This window comes from Myotis lucifugus, unplaced genomic scaffold, assembly GCF_000147115.1.
Source record: "Myotis lucifugus unplaced genomic scaffold, Myoluc2.0 scaffold_10, whole genome shotgun sequence".
In the NCBI taxonomy this organism is placed as follows: Eukaryota; Metazoa; Chordata; class Mammalia; order Chiroptera; family Vespertilionidae; genus Myotis; species Myotis lucifugus.
The window spans coordinates 13537589-13551749 of NW_005871058.1; the positions used below are offsets into that span (position 1 = coordinate 13537589).

At 38.4% G+C, this 14161-nt stretch overlaps 1 protein-coding gene across 3 annotated transcripts in view; it reads right to left on the reverse strand.

Annotated features, from left to right (window-relative positions):
- Positions 1-584: 584 nt before the first annotated feature.
- Positions 585-14161, reverse strand: part of ERP27 (endoplasmic reticulum protein 27) — a 20642-nt gene continuing 7065 nt past the window's right edge. Inside the window, exons 4-8 of one of the 3 annotated variants that reach the window (XM_023750067.1) lie at positions 6334-6450; positions 2417-2542; positions 1902-1955; positions 1039-1236; positions 585-675 (exon numbers count right to left, since the gene is read on the reverse strand). In XM_023750067.1, coding sequence (XP_023605835.1) covers positions 628-675; positions 1039-1236; positions 1902-1955; positions 2417-2542; positions 6334-6450 — 543 coding nt within the window. In that variant the 3' untranslated portion in view covers positions 585-627. Of the gene's footprint in view, positions 1237-1901; positions 1956-2416; positions 2543-6333; positions 6451-14161 lie in introns of all 3 variants that reach the window. The other 2 variants (XM_006084284.3, XM_023750066.1) reach the window with 2 other exon arrangements.

The following is a 14161-nucleotide window of genomic DNA, read 5'->3' on the forward strand; positions in this document are numbered from 1 at the left end:
TATTATGCAGTTGTTGATTTACATGGGGAGTTGGGAACACAAAACAAGCAAAGACTTTTACATGGTCTGTTTCTGCTGAGTTCAGAACCTTGGGAACATCATTTGACTTCTGGCAAAAAGACAGTTCCACAAAGGTGTGTAAAACCCTTTTGTTCTTGGGCCCAGGGGGATAGGTGCTTATGAGGAAAGTAGAGTTTCAACCCTTATAGAGAAGAAACTATGTTGTGTGTAGGTCATGTGCAGTGTCCAAGTTCAATATTAAATGACAAATCAGGACAATTTCCTTTGAGCCATGCCTCTTCATGCTGGTGTCACAGTATGTATTCCTCTTAAAGCCTCCACCCAGTGGTATCATAGTGGTACTACAGCATTTGGGTCTACATGGTATGAATGCATAAGAGAAAATTGCACGGGTAGTGAGAGAATATAGGCAAATTAAAAGAAAGGACAAGGAGAATAAATGAGATTTTAAGGAACAAAATGGAGGGGTGTGTGTGTGTGTGTGTGTGTAGGGCCTGGTGATTTTGTTGTTTAGTGTCCCTGAGGTTTGAGTTGCCCCTCTTCATTCAGCATGAAGTAGATGCATGAAGTAGATGCTTGTTGGTATGAGGAAGTATTGGGGGAAAATTAGAGTTCCACCTTTTGAGTCTTTTCTTCTGAGTCATGATTTTCACTCTGAAAAATGCCAAGACATGATATTTAGATTTGGAGTCCACCCCTGGAAGTCCTAAATCTACCTGCAATTTTTGTCTTATGAGCTCTTTATATGGAATTTGTTTCCTATTGATATTGTACATAGAATGGTGAAATACAGAATTCAGCTCTTTTTGAATAGGCAAGACCTTTCCCAAAACGCTTTTGCAGTTCTATCTCCATGACTATCTCCTAAAAAGCACCCCAACTCTGTCTACTGTGTCCTCATATACCTTTGTTCTTAATCAAATCCAGTGGAGCCCAAAGAGTTTTTATTCAATAGGAATAATAGAGACATAGAAAGGAAGAACATTCAACTTGCCTTCCCTGTAGTCTCACACTTACCAGCCTTTTCCCTTTTAGGAATCCATCACAAAAGTTTTGCACGCCCTCTATTGAAACTTCTGTCACGTGCAGTGTATCCCACTCCTCATCTAGAGTCCGGTAAATTGCCAAAGCGGGCAGTTCAGATTTCTTTAGTTTGAAAAATGATATCATCTTCCCATTTTCCTTCACACCACTGTCCACCAGAATAAAAAGTATCTGCAGTTGGAGAAGTTTGAAAGAGAAAGATCTATCTGAGGTCCTGAGGAGATAGAGGTACCTTGTAATGGTAGCAGTTTATTCTGATTGAATTTATGGTTTGTGCCACACAATTTAAATCTCAATTGACTCAGAATGGCTTTGTTCTTGCTTTGCATTGCTTAAGTATTTTACCCCTTTGATCAGATTGATTCAATTTTAAGAACACAGACTTGGAAGATACTTCAGTGATTAACTTTAAGAACATAGACTTGGAAGATACTTCAGTGATTAACTTTAGTGATTAACTAAGTAGAGCCTAGTGGTTAAAAGTGGAGAATAAATTTTAAATTTTGCTTCTGGTACTTTTTAGCTGTGTGACTCAGAGCACATTACTCGGCCTCTCTGAGACTCAGTGCTCTCATGGGCAAAGTGGGCTTTTGTTGGGGGAGATTAAATGAGAGGATGCATTTAGTATTTCCAGTACAGTTTTTGGCATACAGCAAGTGCGTGACAAATGTTAACTATATTTTTTATGATAAAATAAAACCCTCTACCAAAAGTAGAAATCTTCTTTATAATATTTTGGTTAGAGGATTATCTATATTCAATAACACTGAAAACTTACAGTGTTATAGAAACAACCACCAGAAGGTCAGCTTATTTAATCATTAGACAGTTCTTACCATTGAACAGGTCATGTAGTTCAATATAGTAACCTTGAAGGTGTTGAAGTTTTCCTTTTAAGTGATATTAAATAGAATTGCACAGAGTAGGGAAGAGAAATAAATAAATATTTATTATCCATTAGGCACCAGGTACTGGACATTCATTAAGCACCAAGTACATGAAAGGTGATCGATATGAGAAATAAGTCCTGAGGTCTAAAAATGTAAGGGATCATGGCAAGGAGAAAAATATTGTAGTACATAGGTGATTTTTATTTTCACTTCTCAATGTAGAAAAAAAAACAATAGACTTTACCACTAATGGAAGATATAATTATACAGGTCTTAAATAGTACAAAATATAACATCTTTAATTTTAAATCAGAGTAATGTGATTTATTATGTCCCAGTTAATATTTTATCTCTTAACCATACTAGTTTTCCTTATTTATCTCACTTCCCTAACCCCGTCTGCCTTTTTCTACTGGCCTGGTGCTGAGTTTTCAAAAGGATATCTCCCAAAGAAGACTTACCTTCCCCTGGAAGAGCTTAGCTGCCTTGTGGTATCTGTGCAAGCTTTCTTCATACTCTGGGGAGGCCTTGTCCATCATCAGGAGAAGATGAATCTGAACCATGCTATTAAATAGGCCAATCACAGTCTGGCAAATTGAAATGCATTATAGTAGAATGAAAGAGAGAGGGAGAAAGCAAAAACCATTAGTGGTCACCCAGGGACTAGGCGAACTACAACATAAATGAGAGTTGTTCATCCATAACACAAATGGTAACTAGTCTCTAAGATGGCTGACAGTAAGGTTCACCCTCTGGTTCTCATGCAACTGTGCTGATCCCTTTCCCCCACACCGAGTAAGGCTGAGTGGAGTAACCAAGGGCATATTGCAGAAATGATGGAGTGTGACTTCCAATGTTGTCATAAAAGACATCATGGTTTCTGCCTTGCTCTTGCTAATATTACTCACTCTGGGGAAAGCCAGCCCCAATGTTGGAGAGATCCACAGGGCAAGGGACTGAGGCCTCCTATTAACAGCCAGCACTGATTTGCCAGTCTTTTGATCCAACCATCTTGGAAGCAGATCCTCCAGCCTCAGTCACATCTTCAGATGACATTGCCTCCCTGATCAATGATTGTAACTGCACAAGACACCCAATTCAAAAGCAGAAATATCCTACCTAGTTGCTCTCTCTCAGTCTAGCCACTCCCAGACTGTTGATCCACAGAAACTGTGTCTAATAAATTTTTACTGGTTTAAGCTGCCAAGTTTTGGGATAATCTATTATGTATCAATAGACAGCAGATATACCATGTACTATACTAGTCACTTTGACTACATATTAGTAGTGCATTCTTTGAGTGCCTATTAGTTGCTGTGCACTGTTTTCAGGTTTCTACATAACGACTTATTTAATCCTCTAAGTCCCAGTTTCATAAATGAGAAAATTGAAGCAAAAACTCTACCAAAGTCACATAAATGGTGGACTTGGATTAATGCCAAGCCGTCTGACTCCAGGGTCTGTGCTCTTAACCATCAGGATGTACTGCCTCATCCACAGCTGATTACAAAGCCCCAATCTGAACCAGTTCAACCCTCAGTGTGATTGAATCGGTTTACTTTGGGTCAGCAATACAATGAGCTTTTCAGGAGATCAGAGGTGTTGGCCCTTTTTTGCTGACTCACCAGGAAGCTGTCAGTGATGAAGGGGGTGGGATAGCCCTGAGCCAGAGTGAGGAAAGGAGGGGGTGAAACCAGGGCACTGCTTCCCTTCATTTCACTTTCCTGAAATAGTGCTACAGGTGTCTTTGTTTTAAATGAATCCCATTCCTTTCCACCTCTTCCTTTAAAATACAGAAAGCATTGCTGTAAAACCAGCACGTACACAGGAAGGGAGAGTATGGGGGTTAATGAACCATTGGGCAGAGTCCCAGGACGGTGGGAGGGGGAGCAACTAGGTAGGATCTTTCTGGAAGCTGTACATTGCTCCGTAGAGATTCTCTAGGTCTCTTGGCCAACATGTTGACAAAGGAGGCCCAATGAGTTCTTTTCCCCAAATTTCTCCCTATAGTTTAAAACCAGTTCTTAGATTTAAAGTTGGGGAGACTTGGTGTTAAAGAATTGTCTTTTGTTTGATTAGATTCTGCTACTTGAATTTAGAGCATGCATCTATCCTCCTAGAGCATACATAGAGGATGATTCTTGGGAAGAGTCAAGAAATCAAAACTAAGGAGTTAAAAGGTACCGTTGTCTTAGCAGAAGGGATTGGACATATCAGAAGTGATTAGTTTAATTCTAATAGACACAGCCTGGTTTTTCGCCTTGAAGCCAAGGATTGAGTATGTGCATTAAAAGTGCATGGCAGGCCAGACACATGGCTGGGAGTTTCTGTCCAGTTGCTACTGATGCAAACCTTGCACTGGAAACAGCTAAGACATAGCTATGTAGTGTGGGCAGGTCTCTAAGTGAGAAAAGTACTACTTTTGAGAAATGAAGACGTTACAATAAAAGTTAAACTTGCTTCTCTAAAGAAATTCTTATTTAATTTCTTCTTGATGTGGATTGCCTTCACTACTAATGTGAAACTTAAAAAAAAAGGGTATTATTCTCTAAGATAAGAGATGGACTAGGCATAAGAACTCAGGAAGGCTAGTCTTTGCCCCTGCCTTAGTTAGCCTGCAGAACTCCAGGACCCTGAGCCCATAAACTCAGAGACCATAAAATCAAATTTTCTGGTTCCACATGCATTCTTGGAATCTCTGTAGACACAATGGTGAGAACGACGATGGTCGAGAAAAACGCCCTTTTAATTATTGCTGCCAACACACCCTCGGTGCACGTGTTTGAAATCTTAGCAAACGTGGGAATGGAGTCACCACTCCATGGAGACAAACATGGTGTGAGAGGGGGGCAGGAATTTAGTCAACAGGAAAAGGGGTGTTTTCCACTGAAGGCTTTGTAGGGCAATGGAAAAAACACAGGATTCAGTCAGACAGACCAGTCATGAGGAAAGCAGGGGCAAGTGCAGAGGGCTGTCTCTGAAGCTCAAATTGCTAGGCATATGGCTTTGAGGAAATTACTTCACTTTTCTGAATTCCCATTTCCTGTCCTGTAAAATGGAAATAAACAATGTGAACGAATGTATCATGAATTAAAGTTTCTGCCTTTAATTATGCCTTTTCTACTTACAGTGGGGCCTTGACTTACGAGTGTCCCGACTAACGAGTTTTTTGAGATACCAGCTGTCTCTCAGCCGATTTTTTGCATTGAGTTGATAGAGTAATTTGAGTTAACAAGCTCCTTAACGAGCTCCTTAATGAGCTCGGTCTCGGAACAAATTAAACTCGTAAGTCAAGGCCCCACTGTACTAGGTGATCTTGAATAAGTTAGTTGGATCTTGAATGTTCTGTTCTATAAAATGGGCATAATAATTCCCTCTCTTCTACCTCAAAAAATCAATGTAAGGATCAAATGAGAATATGGTGGGAAAGGGCATTGTAAATTCAAAAAATCATGACATGCACATAAAATACTATGAATAGAGAATGCACAGCAATTCTAAGCTGATGTAGATCACTAGAAATTAATACTCCATCACTCCATGATCTCTTTTGGGGAAAATAAAAGTCAGGTCATATAAAGTAATTCTATAAGCTGTAGAGTGTTAGAAGGCCAGAAGATTATGAGGACAGGTTGACCAACACCTCTACCCAGGCTACATACAGCATGTAACACTACGAGAAAACAAACCTAGAAAGAAAGCTGAGCCATCATGAGGATCTAGGTACCCTCAAACCCATAAGGTTCTGGGTTCCTGCAGGTGGTGCCAGACCTGGAACTGTTAATTACTGGCCCACCAGGAGGTAGGCACAAAAAATGGGAAGAAGTGCATAAAAACGTTTATAGAAATTTTATATAACTGTGGCATCCAAATATGTGACAAATAGGCTTTATTTTAAAAGTTTTTTGCCTATTAATTTATTTTATTGCATTTTACAAAAGTATTGGCTCCTGATGCGGTAGGGGAAAAAATAGACCTTCAGCACAGATTACAATCTTGTTTGGGGAGTGTGGTCTAGAGTGTTGCTGGGATCAGAGTTGCCTTCATGGAACATTCTCAGGCAGCAAAACTCAGAGGTTTTTGAATCAGTCACCTTAACTTTGCACTGTGGCTTTCTTCCTTCTTAATCATGTGATAGGGCATTTAACTTTTCTGCTTCTTTCTTTCTTGAAAAGGGTCAAGTCTCTCAACCTGAAAGGTGTAGTAAGGATGACAACATAAACAGCTAGGTGTTCAATTGATTGCAGCTATTATTGGTCAAAGGATCAGAATCCTGAAAGAAAAGATCTCTGCTATGAAGACAAATCCACCCCCCTCTCTACCTCCTCCCTCCCCCCACCCCCCCCCCACACACAGGGGCCTTAGGACTATTGTTTACCACAGGGTTGTACTCTGTCACAAAGTGGAGACTGTTGATCTCAATAAAACGGCTTAATCTGGTGTCATCAATGTTTTCAATGTCTTCACTCTCTAAATTCAGTTGTTCATTATCCACCTGCATAACACAGAAATAATAATTGTCACTGTTCTCTTTATTTGTTCATTGACAAATGTTTCTGGAATATCTACCACGTGACAGGCACTGACTACAGCTCCAAAACCAGAAAGGTAAATAGGAAATGTTCCCTGCCCTGAAGAACACCCTGTCCTGTGGGATACAAAGTGAACAGACATGTCCCACAGGAGGTAGCAAGTGTCATCACAGGGGAATCACAGGCCTATGTGTCATCTGAGGAAGAGCAGAAATGCTTTCAGGAAGAGGTAGCTCCATTGGAAGGCATACATAAATGTGACATATAGAATATCTTATCATTCAGTTCAAAATGTTAAAATTTCTGTTCTTATTTCTTCTCTAAACTTTTGTTTATTTAGAAGTGTATTTTATAATTTGAAAGTAAGATTTTCTGGTTATTTACTTGTTATTAATTTCCAGCTTAAGTTTTACATTTTATATCTTTTGTCAACTTCTCTATATATTATATATGTCCTTAAAATTGTGTATATTCTACAGTTTTTGGGTGTACTATTCTGTATATGTACCTGTGGTCACATGGTTAATTGTATAGTTCAAGTTATCTCTATTCTTATTGATTTTTTAAAACCAGTTTATTCAATTAGAGAGAAATGTTAAAATCTTCCACTATGATTATAGATTTAACCATTTTTCTTACAATTCTGCCAGTTATTCTGTCTGTATATTCTCAGGCGATGCATTAGATTAATGCAAATTTAGAATTCTTAAAATTTCTGGGTAAGTTGAAACTTTATCATTATGAAGGTCATTCTTTATCTCTAAGGATGCTTGTCTCAATGGCTACTTTGTCTAATATTAATATACTTATTCCAGCTTTCTTTTGGCAATGTTTGCATGGTATATTTCTATCCTCTTTATATTTTATTTATATTACTGTGTCATAATGTTTAAAAATAATGTATCCCTTATAAAAAGCACCATTATATTTTAAAATCCAGTCTATATTTAATTGGATTCTTTTTGTAATGTAATTACTATATTTAATTAAATATTCATTTCCCCTTGGCTCTCCCAGTTCCAAATTCATTTGATTCATTTCTGGCCTATTTTGAATTGGTTGAGTGCTTTGTATTATTCCTTCTTTCCCTTTATGGGTTTGGAAATTGCACAGGCTTTAATTATTCTTTTAGGGATTACCAGCTTGCATTCTACAATATGCATTCTTTACTTACCTGAACCTAATGTTAATTGGAAATTTTACCCTCTTCTTGGACAATGTACAGTAGAACATTTTAGCACAGTTTGTCTCTTTCCAACTCCACTCCAGTTGTGTTTTAATTCTAAATCTCATAAGACATTATCATCATCCTATATAATAAAAGGGTAATATGCAAATCAACCGGTCACTATGACATGCAGTGACCACGAGGGGGCAGACGCTCAATGCAGGACCACAAGCTGGACTGACGGCTGGCGAGCACAGCAGCATCTGTGGCAGCACTAAGGAAGTCTGACTGCAGCTTAGGCCCTCTCCTGGGGGGCAGGCCTAAGCCGCAGTCAAATATCCCCCAAGGGCTTCCAGACTGCTAAAGGGCACAGGCTGGGTTGATGGGACCGCCCCCCCTCCCCCAGTGCACGAATGTTGTGCACCAGGCCTCTAGTTGTTATATAGTCAACATACATTTACATTCATGCATATATTTACATATTGTTTCTTTTCATTTCTTCCTGCATTTTTGAGCTTTGCTTCTATTTGGAATTTTTTCTCTTAACCTAGAACACGTTTTGATATTTCCTTTAGCATGAAACAGTTCTGTTGGTTGACATAGTCTCTCAGTTTTGGTTGTTTCAAATATCTTTAATTAACCTTTGTTTTTGAAGGCTATTTTAGCTGGGTGTAGAATTCTAAGTTGACAATTTTCCTTCAGTTTTTTGCAAGATATAGTTCTTTATATTCTGCATCCCACTCTTTCTTTTGAGAAGTCATCTGTGAACCTTAATATTACTTCTTTGAGATTACTTTGAGGATAATTTCTTTTCTCTGATTTAAGATCTTTCTTTTTTTCTTTGAGAGTCAGCCATTTTATGATATGGCTAAGAGAAGATTAGCCATACCATATATAATATATGTATATCTGCAAGTGTATGTATATTTTTATATTCATATTTGATAATCTAATTTCAGGAATTGAGGTAACTTGAATCTTTGCTGCACCCCTTGGTTCATTGTTATCTTTAGGGTATTGTTCTTTAGCATCTAAGTGGAGCAAAGGGTATTTTACTAGATTTACCTCCTACTTACTCTTCTGAGCTCTGGACTTCAGCATTTACTTTTAGGGCTCTTTGAGGCTCTCAAAAATGCTAATAAAGCTCTAAATCTCTTGGCTGCTTCTTCTAGAACTTGCAAAAGCCTCCCAGATGAAAAGCACCCCAAATACATGATTTACCTCTTGAGTTTCCAGCGGTTCTCAACCTGTGGGTCACGAACAATGAAAATACATCCTGCATATCAGATATTTACATTACGATTCATAACAGTAGCAAAATTACAGTTACGAAGCAGCAACGAAAATAATTTTATGGTTGGGGGTCACCACAACATGAGGAACTGTATTAAAGGGTCATGGCATTAGGAAGGTTGAGAACCACTGCTTCTTGATAATTCTTTAAAGCCCTTATTTTCTGGCCCAGCTTTTTAAAAAATTGCCTTTGGTGGAAGAGATTGTCTAGTTACTGGATCTATTATCACAGATTTGGTGGAGGGATTGTCTAGTTACCTGATCTAGTATCCCAGATTTATATGTTTGAACTACCTTTCCACCATACTCAGATATATTAAAAGATGGAGCTTTCTATGGCCAATCATTGTTCCCAGATTTTCTCATTCATCTCCCCCAGTCTATTCATGCACATAAAAACACAAGGTAATGCTTCCATCACCCATAGCAACCATGTCTACAAATAAAAATAATCAGGGCTAGGTCCTGAACAATTCTGTTTCCTAAAACAGTTTGGGCCACTTTTGAGATCCTTGGGCTATCAACCCTTGGAATCTCTTTTAGCTCTTTCCCTTATATCTTTTATCTTATGTAGGTTCTACCCAATCAGATCTTGCCAAGGATCAGAATCATTCTTTACCTCGAATTATGTTCTCCCAATCTATCCAGCAAAGTCAAAGGTAAGTATTATTTTAGTTTATAAATGAGGGAATTCAAGCAAAGGTAAATTAAAGTCACTGAGCAATAAGAGTCCAAGTTTGTTCTTTATTGTCATCCCTATGATGACTCTATTGTTTGTTTTTTAACTTCTTTTGTTCAAGCTGGCTTCCCATTGAGTTAGTTAAAAGCAATATGGACCTCCAAAAAGCTCAATGCACACTTTGAGATCAATTTTATGAATTCTTGGAATATCTGGTCATTCTTTTATAATATATTTGTTTACAAATTATTTGTTGAACACCTTGTATATGTTAGGCACTGAGGCACAGACATGGTGACATTCACTCAAATAGCAATTTAATCACTTAATTCATGAAAGGTGTAAGAAATCTTTCCTTCCTATCTTTGCAACGTTTTTTCCCCCCAGTTTCTTCTTATTTTATTTACTTTTTATTCTATTTATTTAAACTAAAAAGGTCCAAAACCAGTTTAAACACTGTTTTTTAATCACTTTATTTTACTGATTTTGGGAGGGGACTGTTTTCACAACTTCAGTTTATCAACTGAATGCTGAGGTGCAGAAAAAAAAATAATCAAAACCACAGGATATTTTAATTGCTTTAAAATCCATAAAGTTCTGAGTAGACAGCTCGGGGCAGAAATATACAAGCAAGAGAAAAAGTCTTCTTAGGTGGAGTCCTTGCCCACCCTACTACCATTCCCATCCCCAAGTCAGTAAGAGTGAGGAGAGAAATAAAATGAGCTCATTGATCTTTACTGCTTAAGGCTGGGTTTGCCAGCTGGCATGTCTTTCCTACTTACGTGTTTGCTAATTACAAACATCAAAATCATCATCATTATTATAATCAGGGCCTTTTTACTACTTAATATGTCTAAATACTTCCTGATTATTTTTCTAGGAACTTGGAGATCTGGTGCCTGCACTTCAGCTGACACGGCTGTGCTCTGGGCCAGGGGCCCCTCCCTCCGGCACTCTCTTCCAGGCAGTCCCTCGCATTTCCCAGAACAGGGAAAACAGGAAGCGCCACTTACATTAGGCGTTTCTGGACTTCGGGAGTGCAGTATATTGGAAGTAGAAGATATTAAATGATAACATTCTCTAAGAAGCCCAGAGCTTTACTAAAAACCACCCTCCTGAAGTCTATCCAGTTTGTAGCACTTCTTTTACGGAAACATGCCTGATTATTTCATTATTTCTTAAACTAATAAACTCTGGAGCATTCATGTGTAGGGGTCTTGGAAACAAGATTTGAACAGGAAATCTCCCTTCTGTAAAGGAAATTATTTGCATAATGTTCTGGAGAGAAAAATCTGACCCTGGAACTAAGAGTTGAGAAAAAAAAACAAAAACCCTTTTATGTATTTTTCTAGTTTTTGGAAAGAATTTTACTGGAGATATCATATTATTTTTTCTCTCCAAGTAAAGAGACACCAGAAGAAAAATAGAAACAGTAAACCAGAAGGATTACCACCTTAAAATATAATTTTGAGTTTTCCCTAAGAGTATTTGAAATGAATTATTTTATGTTTTAGATACTGCTTATACTAGTATCATACCAATAGATTTAATCATTCCTTTTCTGTTGATTAGTATTTCAGCAATATTCCCTTCAATTGCCGTGCATTTCTCTAGTTAACAACCCAGTTTTTCATAAAATGTATTAAAGTCATCTTAGTTTTTACACCACAGTTATAATATTAAATATCTTGCATCGCACTGAGAAGTCACTTGTTAAACAAATGCCCTCATGTCTTGGTTTCTTTTTATAAGCTGCTTAGCTTACATTATGTTGAATACATATATTCTTTGGAAAAACATTTAATCATTTGGCACATATTACTTCTTGCATTCATTATCACTTTATTTTTATGTAGTACTCCTTCTGATTATTTGGCAAGGTGCATTTCTTATAATAAGTATCCAACAAATAACTGTAAAAGGAATAAAAAAGAATGCCTCTCCTGTGTTTCCATTACTATCCCAATGGAGCAAAGTTAGGCTAATATGTTTTTTAAAAATAGAAGTGATTGAGAAAACCCAAAGCAGATTAAATGTTCAAATAATATCTGAAATTCCGTCTTAGTACCAAGACTATGTCTCTGTGAGGACAACAATAAGTTCTGTTGGAGGGAAGGGGAAAATAAGACATTTGGGGGGCTAGCTATCTAAATCTGTGCCGGTAACCTGCCTTCTGACATACACCCTCGCTTGCCGATAAACTCCATTCTTATCAAACTCCATTCTTATCCGAGATGCCTGTCCTGCCCTGTAGAACCTGTTTCCCGGAATACTCCCATTGTACAGAGACCATAAACCATGAACCATATACAGTGGGGCCTTGACTTACGAGTGTCCCGACTAACGAGTTTTCGAGATACGAGCCGTCTCTTGGCCGATTTTTTGCTTTGAGTTGGAACTAAAATTCGGGTTACGAGCCAACTTCAGATACCCCACCACTAGTTGGCACAGCGAACGTCACAGTGAACGCCACAACATCAGCCCAGCATCACGTGTCTCACTTGTTCACTTTTTGATTTGACATACGAGTAATTTGAGTTACGAGCTCCGTCATGGAACGAATTAAACTCGTAAGTCAAGGCCCCACTGTACAATCCCCTGAGGGGCCGGTGCCAGTGCTGGCAAGCCTCTGGGTGTGATCTTACTTCTCTGTTCCCAACTCACGGGGAAGCCTGATCCATATTTTGGGGACAAAGGAACTAAGAGTAGAAAGGGAAAGCTTCCTCCATATCCATCACTCAGGATTTGGAGACTGACTCCCCTGAGCCATGGCACTAGTGCAATCTGCAATGAAGGCAACTTTTCTGAATATTCTCTGAGTGCCCGGCTGATTAATTCTCCTGCACCACCTGGCAGCTTATCTGTGTGGAGGCCCTGCAGTCATACGCACACAAGACAAGCTGCCATACATCACCCACAGGCTATCATACAGCACTTGTTATTGTCCCATTTTACATAATTTTTCCCTGATGATATTTATCTAATCAGCTTGCATTATTTCTGGAAAGTGATGCATTCCATGAATATAGATAGCATTTGCTGGTCTCTCATTTTTATGCACCAATATTTCAAGCGTCTGGTAATGTGAACCATTATAGTCTTATCATGTCTTCATTTATTACTGTTTTAATTTACCTCTACATATGTTCTTGCAGTTGAAAATAATATATGTCTAAATTCTGCAATTTTATTGACAAAATATGTAATGTCTAGATTAAATCTTGAGAAATAACCCTGGGGTTTGATAAGTAGTGCCAGTGGGATAGAGAAATGCTTTAGGAGAAAGTGGTTACAAAAGCAGGCTTTGAATGAGGTGAATCTAGGAGTAAAAACAACCGTGTTTGCCCTAGCCGGTTTTGCTCAGTGGATAGAGCGTCACCCTGCAGACTGAAGGGTCCTGGCTTCAATTTCCATCGAGGGCACATGTCCAGGTTGCGGCTCGATCCGCAGTGGGGGGCATACAGGAGGCAGCTGATCAATGATTCTCTCTCGTCATTGATGTTTCAATCTCTCTCTCTTTCACCCTTCTTCTCTGAAATCAATAAAAATAAACAAAAAAAGCAAAGGTTTACTTCAGGAATAAGTGCTTTAGAAAGTCGCCGTAGTATCGTACAGAAGGTGTGCTTTGATGACAGCAACTCAGAGTATGAATCAGATATCTGTCGTGTTATAGTTGTGAGACTTTGGACAACTGAATCAACCTCATGGAACTTTAGTTTCCTTATTGATAATGCAAGGATAACAGTAATTACTTCATTTAATTTTTGTGAGAATTAAATGGTAGAACAATGGAAAACATCTTGCATAGTGCCTATCGTAAATTAGGCACTGAAACAAACAAACAAACAAACAAACAAAATGTAAATCTAAGATAAAAGTAGGTACCAGAAAATTTGCAGCAGTTCACGTTTCCCAATGTAAAGTAGATTAATTTTGGTTGATTCTCTCTCTCTCTCTCTCTCTCTCTCTCTCTCTCTCTCTCTCTCTCTCTCTTTAAGGTATCTCAAACTCCTGAATAATAATTCTACTAAAATATGGACTCAACTTTGAAAGAATAAACTGAGAAAAAAAATGTTTATCTAAAAGCTGGCATGGCACAAGTTGAACCTCTCCCAGACCCGCAAATGGAGCAGGGTAAGGACCAGTGTGTTTGCTTTTGGTATGGCACAAAGTAATCCTGTTCCCAGAGGTCTCAAGAGTTCATTCCGAGCAGGTCTGTCACTAGTGATAAACAAACAACATGCTAAACAAGAGGGAACAGCTCTGGGAAGTCATCATCAGGACTTTATAAGGAATGAATTGTAAGCAGAGTTAATGCACCCATTAGAGTCTGTAAAGCCTGTAGAGACGTTGGAAGTAACAGCACTTGTTTTTCTTCCTCACGTGTGCATCTTGGTAGCACCGACTTTAAAATCAGGCCTTCGTAAGATCTAAAAACAGCAACTGGCAAAGAAGTACTTTATGAAGCTGTCTTTGATTAGAATTTTCCTATTGAAGGGTTACTATGACAGTCACAGACATGAAAGGCATGTTC